Raw genomic sequence first — 22,867 nt, 5'->3', positions numbered from 1 at the left:
TACGCAGCTTGTTGGGGGCAATTGGCTTACATATTGTAAACGACTTAAGAGTGTTGAGTTCATTGCTAAGTGGTATAGAACTGTAAATGCTATGCTATTGCAAAAACAAAAATCCCACTTGTGGCTTGACTCCGCATGTTATATGTCTATAAAATGATTTACAGGGAGCCCAGATGGTGCAGTGGTTAAATGGCTGTACTGCAAGCCACAAGGTCCACCCAGCCTTGCATCCTTCTGTAGGTTGACAAAATGAGTCCCCAGCTTGTTGGAGGCAATTGGTTTACAGATTGTAAACCGCTTAGGGAGTGTTAATTCACTGATAAGCAGTATAGAAATGTAATTGCTATTGCTAGTGTAACACTGGCCAGTACTCCAGAAGTGATGTGCTTGGTGACAGTCTCATGCCCACTACAGCACATCTATAGGCAACTGTTTAATAGAGCTGAATAATCAGGCAAGGTTTTTGTTTGGAAATCATTCAAGAAATATTGCTTTTTAATACATATTGAAAAAGTAAACAGGTAAGGCTAAGCCACAACAATAAATACAAAAAATCTAACAGCCATGTCAAACTGGTGCAAAGAGATGTAAACTTTAAAAACCACAGCTACTAAGAGTCTATAAATGGAAAATCTATTGCAAATTTCATCCTCTAGAAAAAGGAAAGGAGTTATAAACCCCCAGTAGTAAAAAATTAGAAAACTACTTTTACCTAAAAACCACAGTTTTCAGCATTACAAACACAAAGCTTGTTTTTAATAAATAACATGGCTCTCTTTACAAAAACCATTAAAGCACGTGGCAGTAATATAAAAGTGCCAGATCCCATCCTAAAGCCTTGCCTTTTAGTCAGGGGCAGTTTTTGGCCTCCCAGGCTGTTTTTGTGGGCCTTGATTCCTCCAAGTTGCCTTTTTACTCACCAGAAGCAATAATTTACCACTTAAATACATTATATTCTCCTACCCACTCCCCACTATTTAATATAAAAACCTTATTTTTCAAAACTAGAATTTGGTTTCCAATTTATGTTTGTGGGGATTTTCGAGACCCTTTTTAGCAATCTGGGTGGCCTCTAGAGGCACAAAATTGGTGCCCAAGCCTGTCACAGTTGTCCACTCTATTTTAGACCTTGGAGATCACCCCAAAAAAGAAAAGAACAGAATAAAAACAACTCCTACTTCTTGCCCATCCTGTTCTTTCAGCTGTGGTTTGTTGTTGTAAAGTGTCATCAATTTGGTATTGATTTGCAGAGGTGCCATGAATGACTTCCAAGAGACCCAGGTATTAACAGGGCTTCCTAGCCCTAAAGCAGTGAAAAAACAGGAATGGGGGAAAAAGAATCAGAGTACTGAGGAGATAGAATGCTTGGCACACTGTTCTTCTAGGCTGTCAAAGCAATCAACAGAATCTTTGGGATGGGACCGCATACCTATTAAAAAGCTATTAATAATCTTCCCTGTATTGCAACATGCCTTTAAAATTAGCTTTTAAACAGTCGAAATAGATCAGTGCTTGTACGTTGGCAATGGTGAACATGCTTACAAAGTTGCTATGAAAATACACTACACAACCAACATCAAAAACTATTGTCACATCAAAAATTATTGCCCTTCATGCTTAAAATGCTCCATACATCAACAGAATAAATCCCCATAACATCATACTGAGGGAAGGATATACAATAGACCCTTGTTATACGCTGGGGTTTGGTTCCAAGATCCCCCGTGTATAACAAAATCCATGTATGCTCAAGTCCCATTAAATATAATGACATAGCAAAATGGTGTCCCCTATAAAAAATGGAAAATCAAGGTTTGATATTTGAAATTTATACTTTTTTTGAACATTTTCAAACTGTGGATGTTTTAATCCATGTATATGAAATCCGTGAATAAGAAGGGCCGACTGTATTGATTAATGAAAAGGAGGGGAAAGGATAATACAGTGCACCCATGCCATAAGCAGGCATGCCATACGGGCTTTCAACTTACGCTAAAGCCACACTGTGTGAAAAAGAACGGCATGCACACCACATGCATACACGTTTTTTTGCCTTATGTGGGGTGTGTGTGACAGGAATGGATCCCCCACATAAGGGAAGGGCCCACTGTAATTCAGCAACACATTACTCTAAATCTTGAGGTTCACATTTCTCAGCCTTACTTTTAATGTTGTTAAAGTCTTAAGGAAATATGGCCATAACCTTTCACAGTGATTGTGATTCTTGCTAATTTTTAGCTGGAAAAAAAAACCCTTATTTTTTTTTAATTGCAGCATACTACTTTTTTGAATGTATGGATTTATCAAACTGTCCTCTGTAGCATAACATTCTACACTACTTATTGGTTATGCAGACGTAACCAATAACTTTCATAAAGTGCTTTTCTGTATTATGTGCTAGAATTCATTTCTGTAGAGAAACCAAGTTCAGGTCATGCAACAAAAAATACAAATAAAAAATAAAATGCAGCCATAATTTTTGTACGTGTAGCAAAAAAGAAAGAAAAAAGTCCTTTGACAGCATCACTGATAGGCAGTAGTTACAATGTCCAATTTCATTTAACTGGTGAGATGCTTCTGCTCTACTTTTGAACAGACCAAAGTCAGATACACCTGCTTAGAAAGTCTATATATGGCTTGCAATAGTGAGACCAAAAGAGCATACTATATTTACAAATGAACATGCTGGCAAATTACATGCTGGCAAATTACCCAAATAAAATCAATCAAGTACCCTACAATCACAATTTAGGGATTTTTCCTGCTTGTGCCCTTGAGGTTATAAAAAGGGTCTACTCTACAATAGTTTCAAGTTCACAAGAAATAATTTTTTAAAAAAAGAAACCTGGTCAAAATGCAATCATCTGCACACTTTACTTGAACCTCTACTAAATTCTAAATATTTTTTTCTGACAATGCATGGGGTCATGTTGCTATTGTAGGCTCTATTTAGATGGGCCTTTGCAGCACCCCCGTCATCTGCTAGGGGTTGGCCGAGGGTGCACCGCCCATACGTGCCTCACCCCTAGCACGTGACGAGGGCATCAAAATGGCGGCGCCCTATACACACGGGCACTGCCATTTTGACGTGATGGATGCCTAGTGTCTACATGTCCCGGCGTCATTGTGACACCACGAATGCGCCACTGGCGGCGTCACAATGGCATCGCAGAAAGAACCCGCTTTTTGCAGGTTCTTTTGCTGCGTGAGGGAACCGCGCAGTTTGTCCGCTATGGCTCCCTTGCGCAGCAAAACAAGGCATGGATAGACTGCCCTTTTTGGGCGGTCTGTATCCCGCTGTAGTTAGTAGACAAGAAGTATATCACAGTCTGACTAATAGCCAAAGTTAGTATTCTTTCACATTCATGACCCTAATGAAATATAAAAACAGTTCTTAGCACCCCTACAGCAATGCTTAGGGTAAAGTGTGGAACCAGTGGAACTGCTTTTTTGTTGTAAGACACCCAGCTGCTGTTGCACCTGAAAATATGGCTTCTGAGATAAGTGACCCAGTTAAGACTTTCAAACAGGTAAAATGTCATAATATCAAGCTGTGCTATCTGCTTAAAATTCACCTCATTGAGACTTAAAGCAGCTTTGAAAACTACAAAAAATAATTGTCAAAACTATCTAAGTGTATCAAAAAGTACATTAGCAGACTGAAGAGCAGCTTTTCTCATTTGTGAGAAAGAATCCAGAGGTCCAGAGGTCACCAATCATCACCTGCAATAAGTCTTTCAGGTTCTCTCATAACTCTTCAAGATCAGTCAAATCCACCACTACTTTCAAGAAGATTGTATCATCTTTGATGTAAGTATGCTTTGCATTTTCAAGCACTGTGTGTGGAACAAACCGAGGACAGCCAGAGGCAACGTTCATTTCTCCTTCTGGTCTTTTGAAGCTGCTGCTGTTAGGGTCAGCCTTAAATGTTTCAACAATGTGATTTTTCTTCCCGCTTTGGTCCAGGAGCATAAGTGTAACCTTTTGCTTGAAAGGCCAGGGTAAGAGGGAATCAAATTCTCCTCTCATCACAACAAAGTACAAAGAAACATGGGTACCCTTTCCTGAACCATCGCCATTCAGATAAGCTCTGGCAGATAACCTGTACCCACAGCGGCTGGTGTAAAAAGGCTGGCTGACTATAGAAAGACAATTGCCCTCCACAGCCTCATTTTTCTTCGTCTTGTAATCCACAATTTTCCAAATAAGTTTCCCGTTGTAACTAGTCCCTTCCAAAAGCTTAAACCGTTCTTCATTTTTGTTAAGTTGTGCTCTGTGGAGACGCAGGTGGATATCATGTTGGTTAGACAAGTCTTCCAGAACCACTGAAGAAAAAATACAAATGAACTTAAGAATGTGTTGGTTTACAGAGGGTGAAGATGGGTGGGGGAAAGATACATATGGACCTATGGAAGTAACATCTGCATTGCCTAGATATTTTCTGTGTTGGGCAACACACAGCCTGCACAAGCCCTCCCAAATTTTGGTTCACCCTGGAATCCTGGCCTACTGTTGATTATGGTGTGCACCACCTTCAGCTTAATGTTAGAAGAATATTGTTTTAGAGTAGATTCACACTCATCAAAACCTCTAGGAATGTTCTAAAACAAAGGCTTCATCTTAATCATTTAATTCTCTAAAACAGGAACTCTTAACCTGTGTTCCACAGATGCCTGGGGAGGGGGTCAGTCTACAAAGGCAAGGATGGTGGTGGGAAAGTTAAAAAAAAGTACCCTCTGACGCGGCTTGATGCCGCGTCATGCAGTCATGACATACGCACTCCGGTCGCCTTGGGAGCAGGCAGTGTGATCAGCGAGGGTTTGCCTCGCTCTCGGAAAAAGTAGCTTTGGGCCGCTTTTTCTTGCCTGTCGGCTTGACCTCCTTGTCTACTTTCTCTGTAGATTGGGGTACACTAAAGTTAGGAATAAGTAATGTATATTCCTTCTGCCTTGGTCCAGGCCTCAGAGGGAGAGAAGAACTGCTGGACCTCACCATTCCCGTCTCCTTTTGTGTCGTGTCTTTTTAGATTGTAAGCCTGAGGGCAGGGAACCGTCTATTATCCCCTCTGTTGTAAGCCGCCCGGATTCCCAATGATTGGGCGGCATATAAATAAATATTATTATTATTATTATTATTATTATTATTATTATTATTATAAATTTTTAAAATTTTAAAGGTTCCATTCAATTTTTAAAGTCTCAATTCTGACAAATCTCTTGCAAAAACATATCTGAAATTGCAGAGCACATTCCTATCAAGTTTAACAAAATGTAAAGCCAATGATGTAACAATTCAAACACAGTAATTCTTTACACAAAATGAAAGCCTATATGGAAAAATGGGATTGGCATACCAATTGGTCATCACAGCCCTCATGGCTTGTTAAGTTTCAATGTTCCTCCAGCTTTCAAGAAAAACAATTGGGACTGAAATACCAAGGTGAATGTACATTAAGTTACAAGCAAAGAATATGTAAGACTGTCGAAGCCCAGGTGGATCATACATGCTCAGGTCTTCCCTTAAACCAGGAATAAACAACTAAGGGGACAGACGCCACTCCACAATCCTCTGTGAGCCACAGTGGCACAACTGGAAGTGATGCCATGCATCTTCTTGTTTGGGATTCAGCTGAAATACAGCTAATTTTTATGTTTTGGGACTTTGGTACCACAGTGTTTTTGTGGCAGTTTAGTTTTGTGTTTGGCCCCAAAATTTGGCTTCCTCAAAGATCCCACATTGACCGGGCACTGGAGGCTTTGCAGGTCTCCTGAGAGGGGTTTTGGGGCCACAAAATGGGATCCCAAGGGCACATGTGGTCCACAGGGGGCACTTTCCCCATTACACTGATAGCATTTTAGGTCCAAAACACACTGCAGAAATCATCTTTCTAATTATTAAGACTGTTTTAACTGCCCTGGCTCAATGTTAGGGAATTTTGGGAACTGTAGTTATGTGAAATATTTAGCCTTGTCAGAGAGTTCTGGTACCACAACAAACTACAATTCCTAGCATCCCCTAGCACTGAGTCAGGGCAGTTAAAGCAGTCTCAAATTGGATTATTTATGCAGCATGTTTGGGACCCTGGAGTCATATGCTTAATTGCTATGTTTGATAGCTTATTTTCCTATGATTTTCTTTGATGGTCCCTACTGGAACTTGCCATCATTCATGTAAGATCAAGGATTTTTAGAAAGAGAAGATCCCAAAAGTACCTAAACGTTGTTCATATGATTCCAAGAAAGCAACTTTTTGCTTTATGTTATCAATGGTCTCCAGTAGTTGTGTCAGGTCAAATTTACTCCGTTGCCGATTTGCCATTTGAATCAACTGTCTCACTTGTGTTTCCAGGCAGGCAGATTTATCAATGTGAATTGCAAGAGTCTTCAGGTAACATGGCCATTGTATGAGAAAGGGACAAAAAAAGAGGAGAAAGGAGGAAAAAAGAAAAAAAATTATAATTAAAGGGCAGATGCTAAGCTATATATTAAGTCATCAGCCATTGAATATACAGTATTAAGAATAAAGCTTGTTTTCTCTTTGGAGTATTCTCCAAACATTTCCTTTTAATTAGAATGCTTATGACTCCATAATTTTCTGGTTTATCATCTCTTTTCAATACCTCAATTGGTACCAATAGGCTTTGTTATTCAAAATATGTAAACAGCCTGAAAACAAAATATTGTATTCACTGTTTGGATAAAACAGTAACAGAAATTCTATTTTAGTTATAATGCACATCTAACAATGCTACTTTGCTAAGAATAGTTCAGAGCCACAAGGCATTGTATTAATCACTTAATTGTGCTGCTAGATGTCAGGATTGGAAGACCCAGTTCCCAATAAGCAAGACAGCATTGTAGTGTAGTAGAAACTAGACATTTATTCTGGATATCAAGACAGAAAGTTTCCTGTCCCGGGTTCATTGTCAGAACTGAAAAAGTCCCCCCTCAGACCATCACAAATACATCTCTATTCTCCAGCCCTACTTTCCAACTCCAATCACTCCCCTTTTATCCAGATCAAAGGGCTCTTCATGTTTCCCTCCTTCCCCTCCTGTGTTATTTAATTTCACTTCAGGAAAATCATCTCTGTTTCACAGCTCAGATCCATGGCAGGAAGACTGGGGTGATAAAACTACAACTCCTTTCCGCTGCTGGCCATCTGCCCCTCCCGTTTGTTTCCCAGGCTTGGATTTAACATAATTGATATCCCATTCTCAATAGCCAAAATACTATACAGCATTAAATCACCATATCACCATGTCCTCATATCTTCACCCCCTAATATCATATTATCATGCCAACATGACAGAACAATGCATATGGATTGTGACACTAGATTGGGTATCTATAATTTATGAACACAAGAACATGAATATGATGTATAGTCAAAGAAGGATGCATTTTTGTGCCCTAGTTATAGGAATGCTGGATTGCTGGAACCACACTTGAAAACAACCTGCTTTTTGCAACAATGTACAAACAAGTCATATACAAATAATTCGTCATAGTTCTCCCCTATTTTCAAGGGACAATAGTAGTCCTGTGGAAATAAAATCTGAGTTATCACTTGCAGTAACTGCTGAAAATGTTATAAGCACAAGGAAACACTACCAACCTACCCTGTAGCCTGCCTGTTCACATCCCATTTCATAGCTGATGCTACTGTTTGTACACATGTGATATTTTTTTATCTGCCTTGAGGTATTTCCTTCCCTTTTGTAATTTAATGCAGCAGGAAGTGCGAGGGCCCCAACTGCTAAAACCAATCAGAATCTTCTACAATACTGCTGTACCACAGTATGAGACTGTGAACTACCACAGCTGTAGTATCAACAACAATAGAAGGAAATAAATCACAGATTAAATAAAACCAGAAGATCTGACATTCTAACACAATGTAGGCAGTACTTTGTTTATACCATTTGTCTGTCTTTGCAGACTAACTCTCACTTTTTGTTTCTAGTGTTTCCATTAAGGAAGGGAAACTATCTTACCTGAGTGCTTGACAGCAAGTTGCTATTTTTACCATGTAACTCTGTAAACTGTCTGAATTCATTCTCGCACTTTTTTACCATGTCTGCTAGCTGCTGAAGTTTTATCTCTTTATGGTCTAGGTTCTTATAAAGTTCAGAAATCTACAAAATGAAAGGTGAAAGGTGTAAATTCAAACTAGTAAAAGACAAAAGAGAAACTGAACAGCAAAGAAAGAAAGAAAGAAAGAAAGAAAGAATAGACTGAAATATCACAAGCACTATTACAGCCTGAAATATCACAAGCATTGTAGCCTCTCCAATACTAGATAAAATGGCTCTCCTAGTATATCTAATTGTTAAAAGTTGGAAAACTAAGCAGGGTACTTCCTGCAGTCACATCTGATCCATCCAGCATAACTCGGGACCTACCCTGACAAATAAGCAAGTCAAGCTGCCCATCAGGGGCCAAATAATCCTCTATTTCTAACCACATCCTGGAAGATTATATTGTATGAGGTCCTCTTTTAAAAGAAACAATTTCTGATCTATGCTGCAGATAATTCATAGCAAGAATAAGAAATGTAAAAAGCAATCAAAAGCAATTGTTTTCCAGGATGTGGTTACATACTGATGTGAACATTACATAGGATTAAGAAGGTGCTGGTATCAACACTAAGCTCAAAGTGACCTTTTGCCTAAAGCTGTGTACATGACTCCTTCCACATCTTTGACTGTATGAGGAACTGAAATCTTTAGCACATGTTATACACAGTGTTTAACGCTTCTGATTTGGGCTACAAAACAGCCTTTTTCAGTTTTGATGTAGAAGGGGATTTGTGACATTTTGATGATAATTTGACTAAAAATTTGGGTAGATTTTTTTTTTTCAGGGGTTGAGGCTTTAGGGACGCTTTAGGAAGCTAATAAAATATTTTTATTATTTACCTTGATAGAGATTCATTGCAGCCCCTTGCATAATGGGAGTGTGATATGTGGAAGATGGAATGAGTTTGTTTTCTGCGGCTCATGAGCACAGAAAGCTAACTAATAGATTTAAATTACAAGAAAGAAGATCCTGAATAAACATTAGGAAGTTTGGGGTGTTATCTTTAGATTCTTGTGGGCACCACTGATGCCTTTAGCCTGGGGATCGTCTATTATTAGCTGTGTAGCTTCAATTTTGCTTTTCTAAGTCATCTCTCTTGTTCTTTTGACTGAATGCTGAATCTTTAAATAATCAGTCTTAGACCCTTATCACACTAGATGAATCCTGCTCAGAAATGGGATTTAAAAGTAGAAAAAACTTCCCGCAAGTAAAAAGGTGTCATTTTTGTTCACTTTCCATTCGCTTTATTTTCGCGTTATTTCTGTTTGGCAGAAACATGTCTGCAAATCATCCTGCATTTGCAGGTTTTTTCTACTTCTAAAATCCAGTTTCTGAGCAGGATTTATCTAGTGTGATAAGGCTCTTAGGGTTTTTAAAATATACTTACATTGATTTGAATGTTGTGTGTGCGGTTAACAATCAGAGGGTAAACTGATAATTCAGGCTTAGATTCCTTCAACAAGAAGTCATGGGGGAGTAGAGGGGTGCTCTTTTATGCATGAAAAGGTTAATCAGAGTACTAACATTTTTCTTGAATTTTTAAAATTATTTAATTAAAGACTCTTAGACTTGTACAAATTATCTATGCTTTTTTAGTGTCCAGCTTGGATGACAGCAGAGTATTACATGAGGTGGCCTCTGTCTGAGTAACATTTGGAAACTGCAGTTCATCTAATAACAGAAGCTAAATTATTACTTAGGAGTGTGTAAAACACAATTCAGAATGCTGTTTTTCATCATTAGAAAACAGTACAAATGAGAGTATCTGTAAGACTGTTTACTTTCATATAGACTTGCCTTTGTACCTTCAGAGATAAAATGAGCATCTATTAAAAACAGCTTTTTAAATCCACAGATACCATCCCTAGAGAGGTTTCTCTAGTGCCTACACTTTTATTTTTAGATGCTAGATAAAAAACTATTTTATTGTTCTGGACCCTACTGATAAATGTTTGCTAGTTTTTAAAATACTGAGATGCTGATGATTTTGTGAGTCATCTTGAACACCTGTAGTATATAGGTAGATAGGTGTGCCTTAAATTAATAGTGCTTCTTTACTTCTCTCTATGAGACATAAATGTCTGCCTGAAATACAGCTATATGCTAAACAATTGATTCCACACACTTTCAGACAAATTTCTGAACCAAATCTATGTTGGGAATATTGACAAAGGTATGCTTACTTTTGGTGAGGGGACTTCGAGTTATGTGCTCAAATTTTTAAAGATTAGACAAATGTTCTAATCATGCATTTGATGGTTTGGCATTTTGGCTGTATTACTTGTGAACAAGAGCATCTTCCATACCTAGAGATTGTTCTAAGCATTGAAATGTGCAGAAAAATTAACCCTTTACAATTTATGAATTGATTTTGTTAGATTGAACAAAGCAGTTTATTTCATGATCCCCTTCATCTTTCTTTCCTAAAGTGGCACTGACATATCGGTTAAGAAAACTCCAGTTAGAAGCACCTTGTTGCCCTGTTGTTTCAAACTGAAAACTACTGATCTACATACATTGTGGGAAAGATAAGTCTAGGAGGTGATCTGGAATGAAATGGATTTTTAAGAAATTGTTACTGCTAGCATGTATCCTATCAACACAATTCTCTTCCCTACCAGAGTGGCAGGTAGTTTTAAACAGGAATTGCTGCTTGCACTTTGTTAAAACTGCTTGTTATTGTGACAAGTAGGTTTTGCATTTGTCAGTGGCTGGATGGGAGACCACCAGGAAATGCTTTGTGTTCAATGATACGAGAAAATATAGCACATATTCTCCTTTCTGCCCACCCACCCACCCATCCAAAAAAAAAGCAAGCAAGAACACAACTGTGGGACTGTGGAGCATCATGGAATATGATGACTTCATGCTGAAATCACCCTGAACTTTAAAAAATGCATGTAGCACTATACCTGATCTTCAAGCTGTAAGTTCCTCTCTAATATTTGTAACATATGATCTCTCAAATAGATATTCTCATGTTCTGAAAGCTTTCCCCTTTTAATCTAGAAGGAAAATAAAAAGAAGTGAAAACAAATCAAGCTTGATGCATTATAAACCAAAAAGATGAATAATGTTGTTATACTCTTAAACCAAAGTAGACTAATAGAAGGCAAAACCAAAAAACAAACAAACAAACAAACCAAGAAGACATTTGTGTGTGTTGACTTCTATTGTTATATTTGCTGTGCAATACATTTATAGGATTTCCATACTGTTTATACAACATGCAATCAGTTTCCACAAGGTAAGGCTAATGCCAGCGTGGTGTAGTGACTTGAATATTGGATTATGACTCTGGAGACCAACATTCAATTCCCTGCTTGGCCATGGAGACCCACTGGGTGAGTCACACACTTTCTGCCCCAGAAAACCCTGTGGTAGGTTCGCCTTAGAGTCTCCATAAGTCATAAATGACTTGAAGACACACAACAACTACAACAACAAGGTTGATGCATTTTAAATAAAACAAATAAATAATGTTATGCTGCTAGATCAGACCAGAGAAGACAGGACAGAAAAGACACTTGCGAGCAAGTTTCTATTGTTTTGTTTGGCTCATAATACAATACCTTTACAAGACAGCCATAGCTCTTGTATGGTCAATCAATTTCCACAAAGCAAGTGTGATGCATTATGAATGAAACCGATGAATCATGTTATATGGTTAGACTAGACAAGACAGGATAGAAAAGACAATTTTGTGTGTTGGTTTCTATTATTGCGTTTAGCTGTGATACAGCACCTTGGTAGGACAGCCATACTGTTTATATGGACAATCGATTTCTACTTCACAACACACCACGAAATGTTCTTCTACCTGCAAATGTCAACAAGTTATAAGTTAATGAAACTTGGGGGCAGGGAATGATGTGCTTAATTATCCCACAACAGTAATATGAATATCACAAAGAAACAAGAAGATACTGAGATGAGAAGGGAATTGCCTAATTTTAGAGTCCTTAGTGTGGTATCCATGAATGCTTCCTTTCCATATACTCATGGATACTTCTTTTGTGCCTGCCAGGTTCTCCAGCACCACCCAATTGAAATAATTTTAAAATATATTGGGCAACTACAAAGTATAACTTTGGTGTGAAGCCAATCACAATTTTACTTTAGTTTCCCCAAGCTTCCTTTGACACTTCCATGAGCTCAGAGGAATTCTATTGGAATGGATATGGTGATTAGCTACAGACCAGTTATTTTACTTTGCAGTCTGGTCAGACTGCCAGCCAGCAGTTGTCCCCAACCCCCAAAAATGCAAACATAAAAAGTGGAAGAAATAAAGGATAAAAAGGAAAAGGTTGCCTGCTCTTCCCTGTTTTCTTCCTAAGCTAGGAATTTGGGGAGGATGATAGCATGGTGGCTGGCAGAGAGCGCTGTGAGGCAAACAGGTGCAATGAGAGGGCTTTGGGGTAAATGGGCGTGGTAGGTAATGCTGTGTTGGGATACAGAGTTGGGATAGGGCATGATATAGAGGAGAGTGAGCAAGATAGAGATAGAGAGAGGTTGTCTTATGCTTAGGAGGAAAGTATGTGGTGGTGGTATGATCCTGAAAGGGAGTGTGGTGGGGGAAGGAGTAGGGGTAAAAAAGAGCTGTGGGTTCAAAATGCATTTTTGCATATTGGGAATTCAGACTTTTTAGAGTGTAAGCAAGATTCTTGGACAGATTACTTGCTTTTTCAAACCACCAATTTGCCTTTTTATGAAATGGAATTCTGTTGCAGCAGAAAACTTCAATAGTTTGGTTTTGTCTCTTAGGGCTCTGAATTCACCTAGATTCAGATTCTAGAACAAGCAAGCTTTTAGTCTCCCTATTTGGTAGACTGCACCCATTATGGTAGCCACTTTATGGATGGATAGCCCTCCACTATGGCAGCCGTTTTGTAATGGTACACATGATCCCATTCCAAAATTCCAGAAGTACCAACCAATCCAAAAGATTAAGGTCCTCAATCCAATAAATTAAAATTAAAAGTTCTTTTTAGGCCAAAAACACACTGCAGAAATAATTCAGTTTGAGATTGCCCTGCCCTGGCTCAGTACTAGGAAATCCTGGGAATTGTACTTTATTGTGGCACCAGAGCTCTCTCACAGAGAAGGCTAAATGTCTCACAAAACTAAAGTTCCCAGAAATCCTTAGCTCCGAGCCAGGGCATTTAATGCGGCCTCAAACTGGATTATTTCTGCAGAGTGTTTTAAACCTCAGGAGATATATTGATTCTACTTTGTGCTCTTAGAATTATATGGTTGGGAAGTTCATTAATGTAGCCTTTTCATAATACTGTGTAATTCCCCTGGTTATAATGAGCCAAAAATAACCATGTACCTCTTTCGTCAGAATTATCTGCATGCAGCCATGGGGACAAATCAATGGATAGTCAGGACAACCTGTTCTTTCATGGGTCTGAAAATACATTGCAAAATCAATTATTTAGGAGAAACAAAGATATCTGGTGCTATTTAACACTGTTAATTTAAAAGTAAAAGGCAGAAGCAATCATGGGCCCAAGTCACCACAAATCTTCTGTACAGGTCTCACTGAAACAAACAGGAGTGCACAACTGTGTGATGGTACTTCTTCAAGACTTGTGCTTTTGAACATCGTCTGTCATTCCACTAAAGTTTGCACAACTTACTGGTGGATTGTGCGGTTCATATATAATAATAAGGACCTCCACCCAATTGTTACAGTATTGCAGGTCCTTGTTCAGTGTTCCAGCCAATCAGGGAATGCCATCTTTCAAGATACACCATTGCAATCCCCTTAATTTTTGGTCCTGCCCTTGTCTAGAGAGTAGGCATCTCATGCCACTTTGATTATTCAATCAATCAATATTTATTGATTAGCCCTTAGGCCATCTCAAAGTACCACAATACAAAATAGAAAAACAAGATAAAATTCTACATAAAACTCTGTGTAGATCTCTAAATAAGAATTATATAAGAGAACATGAGAGTAAAATATATAAAAATACAAATAAAAATATAATAAAAATGTATAGATACAATACATTAGGCAATACAACGAATGCAACAAAACTATTAAATCACTCTGTAAAATTCTATGTAAAAGGTTAAAAAGAGAGATAATGAATAAGCAAAAATAATCATAATACAAAAGTCAGTCAGACTAAAATTACAATCAGACATCAAAATTCTTCATCACCCTGCAATTTACCCCAATCATCCCCACATACCTAGATCTCAGGTGTATTGTTTGCTTAAATACTGAGCTGTAATGAAATAATTTTTTGAATCTTGACCGCTCATAAAGTATGTTGTTCTAATATGGATATCCCAAGTACATAGTTTGTTTGATATATGGACCGAGATACAGGTCTCTTTCCTGCTGATACAGTTTGCACTTTGATTATTAAATACTCACTGGATTATTTTGGTCCCAACACACCCCATTTGTAATTCTGCAACACTGGTCATTCCCTGGGACTGCTGCCTATCACTTGTTCATGGTCAATGCTGTTTTGGCTATGTAAGGATAAGCATTCAGAGAAATGAAACTGTCCAGTTGTCCCTCCAGATTCAAGGGAGTTAGGGACGGAGGACCCTCATGAATCTGACAAAACTGCGAATAATGGGGGGCTAGTGTGTGTGGATTTCTCTTCTAAAGCTTCAAACAGCTCTAGCAAGCTGTTTGAGGCACTGGAAGAGGAGAGTGTGCTGGCCGCTTCCTCCTTCAGTCCCAAGGTTTGAGAGAGATCCAGGGACCTCTCTCAAACCTTGGGAGTGAAGGAAGACATGTGGCCCAAGGACCATCAAGGACATTTTTGCAGCTCCTGGACCTCCTGCCCCCAAAAATGGTTTTCCTTTCAGGTTAAAAATTGGATTTTCTCCCCTTGGGAGTCTTCAGGAGCTTTGTTTCACTTTAAACATGGTACACTCCCCTGATACCATGGAGAATGGCCTTTTCCTACCAAAACTGGAAGTGGACTTACAGCCACTTCTGCCCACCCCAAATTTTCTGGCAGTCCATGTGGCTGCTGGAAGATACTGCACACCAGACTCTTGTGCCCATGAAGTTTGCCTTTCCTGATCTGAATACAGTGGGACCTTGTTATCCGCTGGAGTTTGGTTCCAGGATCTCCCATGGATAACAAAATCCATGGATACTCAAGTCCCATTAAATACAATGGCAGAGCAAAATAACAACAACAACAACAATAATAAACTTTTTATTTCTATACCGCTTTTCCTCGAGATCAAAGCGGTTCACATACGGTAAAATTATATGACATATATCATATGACAGTAAAAACAGTTACAACATCTAATAAAACATATTTAAAAACAACATATAAAACAGTCAAGACTGTAAAATTTAAAAACATCGTAATCTGATTGGGGAATACTTTTTTAGAGAGAATCAGGAGGATAAGCTTGCCGGAAGAGGTGGGTTTTTACTGCCTTTTTAAAGGCTTCCAGTGCACCACTGAGACGAATCTCTTCCGGGAGTGCGTTCCACAGAGTTGGAGCTATTACTGTATAAGCTCTTTGGTGAGTTGCTACCAATCTCATGTTGGGGTGTTCAAGTAACAATTTCCCTGTTGTTCTGAGAGTGCGGGGCGGATTGTGTAGGGAGAGGCGTTCCCTCAAGTAACTCAGGCCTAAGCCATGTAGGGCTTTAAAGGTAATAACCAACACTTTGTATTGGGCCCGGAAGCGAATTGGCAGCCAGTGCAGAGATTTTAGCACAGGTGTTATATGGTCCGACCGATAACACCCGTGTCCCTTATATAAAATGGAAAATCCACCCCCACCCCCCCTCAGAAAATCAAGGTTTGATATCAGGAATTCATACTTTTGTTGAATATTTTCAAGTCGTAGATGCTTGAATCCATGGATAAAAAAATCTGTGTATAAGGAGGGCTGACTGTATTTCTAATTTGTAACAAACACATTACAGCCTTTTACCATTAAGACTCTTGTATCTAACCCCTCTCTCTTCTGCTTTAGAATAAGAAAGTAAGTGTAGTTGGCCCTCTGTATCCAAAGATTCTTTATGCATAGATTCAACCATTCATGGCTTGAAAATATTAATAAAATATAAATTCCAAAAAGGAAACATTGATTTTTCTGTTTAAAATAAGGCACACCATTTTAATACTCCACTGCATATAATGAGACTTGAGCATCCACAGATTTTGGCATCCCAGGGGTTGTTCTAGAACTAGACCCCAGCAGATACCAAGGGCCCCCTGTAATCCACATTTGGAAATATGAACAGATAGAACAGACTAAATGCTGAAAGAATTGAAAAACTAGTTTCAACTGGCATTCTAGTTTTTAGAACTGTTGTACAGAAGCTCTCTCACTTGCTGCCTCCAAGACTTTTTGGTCACCTAATGCAAAGTAAGATTGGTATAAAACACAGTGCAGAAATAATCCAGTTTGAGACTGCTTTAACTGCCCTGGCATAGCGCTAGAGGATTCTGGGAACTATATTTCTGTGAGACATTTAGCCTTCTCTGTCAGAGAGCTTGGGTGCCACAACAAATTATAGTTCCTACGATTCCCTAGCACTGAGCCACAGCAGTCAAAGCATTATTTCTGCAGTATGTTTTGGACCAATGTTTTCCTCCCAGACCTTGATTTTTTTGTGTTTTACAATACCTTGGATTGAGGGGAGCAGGAGGAGAAAAAACACTGTAAACAGCACCTAACTTCATACAGTGTACTTTTTCTTGTTAGAAACAGTATGAAAGGCTTGTGTTTCTAACCATCTCTGCAGTTCAAATGGGGGAACTTGAACTTGGTGGCCACTTACTTCCAGGTCTCACCAAGTGCCCAATCCAGCAAGCACTAGCTGATGCTAAGCTTTAAAAAGACTGGTTTATAACTGTATCCCAAGCATTAAGGGTATGAACCTTATATTTCCAATAGCATAACCCTGTTTGATTATTTTCAAGACTGTGATGGAGAAGCAATCTCTAATGAATGCACAGTTCAATCCATTTAACACTTTATGAATAAATTTCATGAATTGCTTTTTGCAATTTATGAAGTTTCACTGATTTAAGCATTACACTTATTTCAGATGTTTTTTATTAAAATCTTACCTTTAAATTAACTGAAGTCACAGACTGATTACAGTACTGGCACAGTTCCTTTCGATATTTACAAAGCAAACCTAGGTGTTCTTTCAAATCTTTCTGAAGAACGTTTTCACAACATCCTTCATTGGTGCATTGCACACTTTCAAATGAACACTGTTGTAGATGATCCTGCAAACCACAGTAATACATTACACACACCATCCATGTTGTAAATATCACCATAACATGCACTGGACACAGCAGCAACATGATGTATTTGGGAATATTTGATGCATATGTCCACAGAAAGTCAAATGCCTCCCTAAAATCCACTGTCTACTGCACGAGTGGCCAAATGTGGTATGACCACGGACAGTGACAGTAGCTAAAGTTAACTGGAACCAAATTAACATTTAGAGGGCCACATCTGGCAACCTGTGATGTACTGCATGAGTGGGTAATCTGTCACCCTCCATATCTTGTTGAGCTCTAATCCCCATTATGAATAGAAATGACTTGCAATTTTAACCTCTGGATGGCCACAGGTAGCCTACCAGCAGTCTATTGTATGTGCACTGTATATTAGTTGTACATTCTTTGTGCCACTTCTCAATCTGCCAATTGGAGGCTAATGGAATAGGCCTAAGTTTCTGAATAAAGCATCTGTGAGACTCAATATATCAATACACCTTGCTAAACTTTAGCCCATGCTTTTTTCTCTTACGTTATTATCCTTTCTGCTATTTAAACAGACTGTTAGGGCTTTGTCTTTTACTACCAGTGCAGCTCCATATATTTACAGAAAAGTATTAAAAAATTTAAAAATTCTTTTAGACACCAGTTTTTGGACTGTACAATTAAAAAGTTTCTTTACAATTCCTGTTGGATAACAAGGTCTTAATTGTTTCTTGCAACCATCTCGATGTAGCTTTATTTTCTGCAATCACCCCAGCCCTTCCATGCATGCAGAGAAAGAAAATGTGGGCCTCAGAATGTGCTTTGTCCTTTTAAAATATTTTCCAAGACATTTAACACTTTGTTATTTGTACATGTTAGGTTACATCTATACACAAAAATATGTTTCCATACATAGATTGTTAACTCTATAAATGGAAAAAGCAGTTGCATGCAGGTCAAATATTATTCACTAAAATTCAACAGAGACATGAAGAAAGCCATCAAAAAATGAAAATGAACAACAACAGGATGGGTAACTAAACAAATTAATTTCTGGTGAGTTACTCAGCTGAAAGTATTTCTCAGTTCTGAGCAATACATCTTGTATAATGTCTTGGGGGAATTATATAACAAAAATTATCCATCAGAATTGATCGGCTTTAATCATGAATAAGCAATTAAAGAGTATAGGTTTATATTTATTCACAGCCTCTGCATGAGCACTTCTAAACCTCAAGCATCTTGCGAGAGATACGCCAGCAAATTACAGGTTGAGTCTCCCTTATTAAAAATGCTTGGGACCAGTTTTTTTGAATTTTGGAACATTTGCACATACATAATGAGATATCTTAGAGATGAGAGCTAAGTCTAAAAATGAAATTCATTTATGTACTGTATTATCGGTTTGAGTTCTGGACTACGACTCTGGAGACCCGGGTTTGATTCCCAGCTTGGTCACAAAACCCACTGGGTGACCTTGGACAAGTCACATGCTCTCAGCCTCACAGAAAAGCAATGGCAAACCTCCTCTGAACAACTGTTGCCAAGAAAAACCCTTGAGAGGGTCACCATAAGTCAGGCACATAACGATAACAGCAGCAACACCAACATACCTTATACACACAACCTGAAGGTAATTTTATACATAGTACAGTATTTTAATAATTTTGTACATTAAACAATGGCAATGGCAAAGATGGCACTATCTCAGCCACCCATGTGAACAATTTTGGATTCTAGAGTATTTCAGAATTCCAAATAAGAGATACCGGTAATCAATCTGTACTAAACACAGAGCTTGGAAAATTGTGGCTTACAGGGTGTAACACACACATTGACACACAGACTATTCTATAGCTTCCCTCTGAAGCCCCTGCAGCCAAATAGGGATCGAAATTGACCCAAATTGGTCAATTACCACTCTTGGATGCCTCCAAGACTGGAAACCTCCCCCCGCCAAAAAAATCCCTGACATTTCCCACCCCTGCAAGTAATGGAAGTTATTTCTGGTTTACTTTTTGGTCCATTTTGGTGTGATGTGGCCTGCCATAGGGGCAAAATCCCCTGCTCCACTGAAAGATCTAAATTACAACAAATTTAGAGGTTCTAGTCATTTTTAACACAAACACAGTTAATGTTTCTTCTGTTGAGGGCTGTGTCAACAGAGACTGACAGAGGAGACAGCTGAAGCCAGAAGCATATGGGTCACCTCTTTTTCTTTCTATGTCATCCCCATCCCCATCCCCTTTTTTCTCTCTCCCTCTTCTTTGCAAAGGCAGACATTCTTGCCAAAGGTTTGAACTAATGACTTACAAAGGGCCACTGAAGTTAGGTTGTGGGATATAGATCGTGCATACTTGAATTACCATCTTACATTTAAAAAGATCTGAGAAAATGGTCCCATTTCCTGGACTGGAAAATATTTAAAATAGTTATCAATTGTCTGTATAGAATGGAAAAACTCTACAACTGTGGCCAAAACTGTAAACTGTTATATCTTGGTTAGAGTAAGATTTCCCTCCTGCTGGAACATATCATAACAGTCTGGCCAGAGAGAGGAGAAGGAGAGGAGCTGCTTGGCAGTCATTTTGAGACCGTGTGCTCGAGACCGTGTGCTCGTTGCTGAAGGGGCGGAGCTTCTGTGAGTCACACCTGTGAGTCACAAGGGGGCGGAGCTAGCAGACTAGCTTTATATACCAACATCCAGAGCCTTCCAGAACAGTCCGGCCAGAGAGAGGAGAAGGAGAGGAGCTGCTTGGCAGCCATTTTGAGACCGTGTGCTCGAGACCGTGTGCTCGTTGCTGAAGGGGCGGAGCTTCTGTGAGTCATATCTGTGAGTCACAAGGGGGCGGAGCTAGCAGACTAGCTTTATATACCAACATCCAGAGCCTTCCAGAACAGTCCGGCCAGAGAGAGGAGAAGGAGAGGAGCTGCTTGGCAGCCATTTTGAGACCGTGTGCTCGAGACCGTGTGCTCGTTGCTGAAGGGGCGGAGCTTCTGTGAGTCACACCTGTGAGTCACAAGGGGGCGGAGCTAGCAGACTAGCTTTATATACCAACATCCAGAGCCTTCCAGAACAATCCGGCCAGAGAGAGGAGAAGGAGAGGAGCTGCTTGGCAGCCATTTTGAGACCGTGTGCTCGAGACCATGTGCTCGTTGCTGAAGGGGCGGAGCTTCTGTGAGTCACATCTGTGAGTCACAAGGGGGCGGAGCTAGCAGACTAGCTTTATATACCAACATCCAGAGCCTTCCAGAACAGTCCGGCCAGAGAGAGGAGAAGGAGAGGAGCTGCTTGGCAGCCATTTTGAGACCGTGTGCTCGAGACCGTGTGCTCGTTGCTGAAGGGGCGGAGCTTCTGTGAGTCACATCTGTGAGTCACAAGGGGGCGGAGCTAGCAGACTAGCTTTATATACCAACATCCAGAGCCGCGCGCCTTTAGGAATTTTCATTTTCTTAAACTCAACAACTTTGCTCAAGTGGCATCAGGTTAGAATCAGATATTGAAACAGAACCTTCCCTTTAAGTGTAAGATAGCAGCCAGTACTTACCTTTAAAGAAGTATTCCCAGTAGATTGACTGTTATATTTATTACTAAAGACTTTGCAGTATGGACAACGAGGGATCTGCCGCAGTCACCTGCAACTCTTGTGGGATGTTTCTCTTCTTGCCTACAGAAGTGGAGAACTTCACATGCACCAAGTGCAAGTTGGTAGCACTCTTGGAGGAGAAAGTGCAGCAGCTGGAGTCCAGAGTAGCTACACTTCAGCATATTAGGGAACAAGAGGATTTCCTGGACTCAATAGAACTAACCATCTTGGATGAGTACCACGCAGAGGAAGATGCTAGGGTGGAAGAGGTCACTTGCCAAACAGAGGAGGCAGACAGCTGGAGGAATGTCACAAAGAGAAGTAAGCCAAGAAGGAATTGTTCGGGCAGCTTGCAGCTAGAGAATCGATTTGAAGCTCTTTCCCTTATCAAGGAGGATGAAGAAGAGGAGCATGGACAGACTTCTGGGACAGAGCAGGGGAGCCTGAGAGTCCCACCCGAGGGAACAGTCGCTGCTAAGCCTCGGAGGAGGCGTGTGGTCGTAGTGGGGGACTCCTTGCTGAGGGGTACAGAAGCAGTGATTTGTAGGCCTGACAAGATGTCTCGAGAGGTGTGTTGTCTTCCAGGTGCAAAGATCCGTGATGTGACAGAGAGGCTGACAAGACTGGTGAAGCCTACTGACCAATACCCCTTCCTTTTGGTCCACGTGGGAACTAATGATACTGCAAGACACAGCATTCAGAACATCAAAAGGGATTACGAGGCGCTTGGTAGGAAGCTGAAAGGAATGGATGTACAGGTTGTCATCTCGTCTCTTCTGCCAGTTGAAGGGCATGGTCCAGGAAGGGAGAGGAAAATAGCAGATGTGAACAACTGGCTTCGCAGATGGTGCCGCCGAGAAGGATTTGGATTCTTCGATCATGGGCTGCGGTTCCATGAGGAGGGACTTCTTGCAACAGACGGGCTGCATCTCACGCCAGTTGGAAGAAATGTTTTTGCCAACAGTCTCAAGAACTTGATCAGGAGAGCTTTAAACTGAGTTCCGAGGGGAAGGGAGACAATATTAAGGAAGGCGAAAGGGATGGCGAAAATAGTCAAACTGACATAGAGGAAACAAGGCAAACAGTGCAAGGACCCAGCAGTGGGAGGCAAAAAAAGTTGCACAGGCAGCAAGTAAAAGGGAACCATGGTCTGCGATGTCTCTACACTAATGCACAGAGCATGGGAAATAAGCAAGATGAACTCGAACTCCTAGTACAACAAAGCAAATATGATATAATAGGCATCACTGAAACCTGGTGGGATGAGTCTCATGATTGGAATGTGGAAATAGAGGGTTATAACCTTATTAAGAGAAATAGGCCAAACAGGAAAGGAGGAGGAATAGCACTATATGTCAGAGATATTTACACCAGTGAAGAGATCCTGGACATCAATCATGGAAGCCAGGTGGAGAGCATCTGGATAAGAATCAAAGGGGAGGGAAACAACAAGGGTGTTACGGTGGGAGTCTACTACAGACCCCCAAGTCAGACTGAGGAATTGGATGATATCATTCTAGAACAGATGACCACACAGTCAGAAAAGAGAGATGTAGTAGTGATGGGCGACTTCAACTATCCTGATATTTGCTGGAAGTCAAACTCAGCAAAATCCTCAAGGTCTAGCAAATTCCTCACTTGCCTGGAAGACAATTTCATTGTCCAAAAGGTGGAAGAGGCAACAAGGGGGTCAGCTATTTTAGATCTGATCCTAACCAACAAGGATGACTTGGTTAATGGGGTGCAAGTGGTGGGATCCTTAGGTGGAAGCGACCATGTTCTCCTGGAGTTTATTATACAATGGAGAGGAGAAGCCAGGCAGAGTCAGACACGCATCCTAGACTTTAGGAGAGCGGATTTCAGTAAACTTAGAGAAGTATTGAGGGCGATTCCATGGTCAGAAATACTAAAAGATAAAGGAGTACAAGACGGATGGGACTTTCTCAAAAGGGAGATACTGAAGGCA

The 22,867-nt window shown here is 40.0% G+C and overlaps 1 protein-coding gene across 2 annotated transcripts in view; it reads right to left on the bottom strand.

The window, feature by feature from the left end:
- Positions 1-582: 582 nt before the first annotated feature.
- The window catches only part of LOC149310583 (TNF receptor-associated factor 5-like), a 59,302-nt gene continuing 37,017 nt past the window's right edge, over positions 583-22,867 (bottom strand). The window contains exons 6-12 of one of the 2 annotated variants that reach the window (XM_089529252.1): positions 17,162-17,326; positions 13,414-13,491; positions 11,827-11,901; positions 10,994-11,086; positions 7,997-8,137; positions 6,213-6,381; positions 583-4,325 (exon numbers count right to left, since the gene is read on the bottom strand). In XM_089529252.1, the coding sequence (XP_089385378.1) occupies positions 3,748-4,325; positions 6,213-6,381; positions 7,997-8,137; positions 10,994-11,086; positions 11,827-11,901; positions 13,414-13,491; positions 17,162-17,326 (1,299 nt within the window). In that variant the 3' untranslated portion in view covers positions 583-3,747. The remainder of the gene's footprint in view (positions 4,326-6,212; positions 6,382-7,996; positions 8,138-10,993; positions 11,087-11,826; positions 11,902-13,413; positions 13,492-17,161; positions 17,327-22,867) is intronic. The other variant, XM_089529251.1, reaches the window with a different exon arrangement.

Source organism: Sceloporus occidentalis, unplaced genomic scaffold, assembly GCF_023333645.1.
Source record: "Sceloporus occidentalis isolate IW3139 unplaced genomic scaffold, rSceOcc1.0.p SCAF_6, whole genome shotgun sequence".
In the NCBI taxonomy this organism is placed as follows: domain Eukaryota; kingdom Metazoa; phylum Chordata; class Lepidosauria; order Squamata; family Phrynosomatidae; genus Sceloporus; species Sceloporus occidentalis.
Note: the sequence above shows the minus strand (reverse complement) of the source record. Positions and strands in the feature narration are given on the sequence as shown.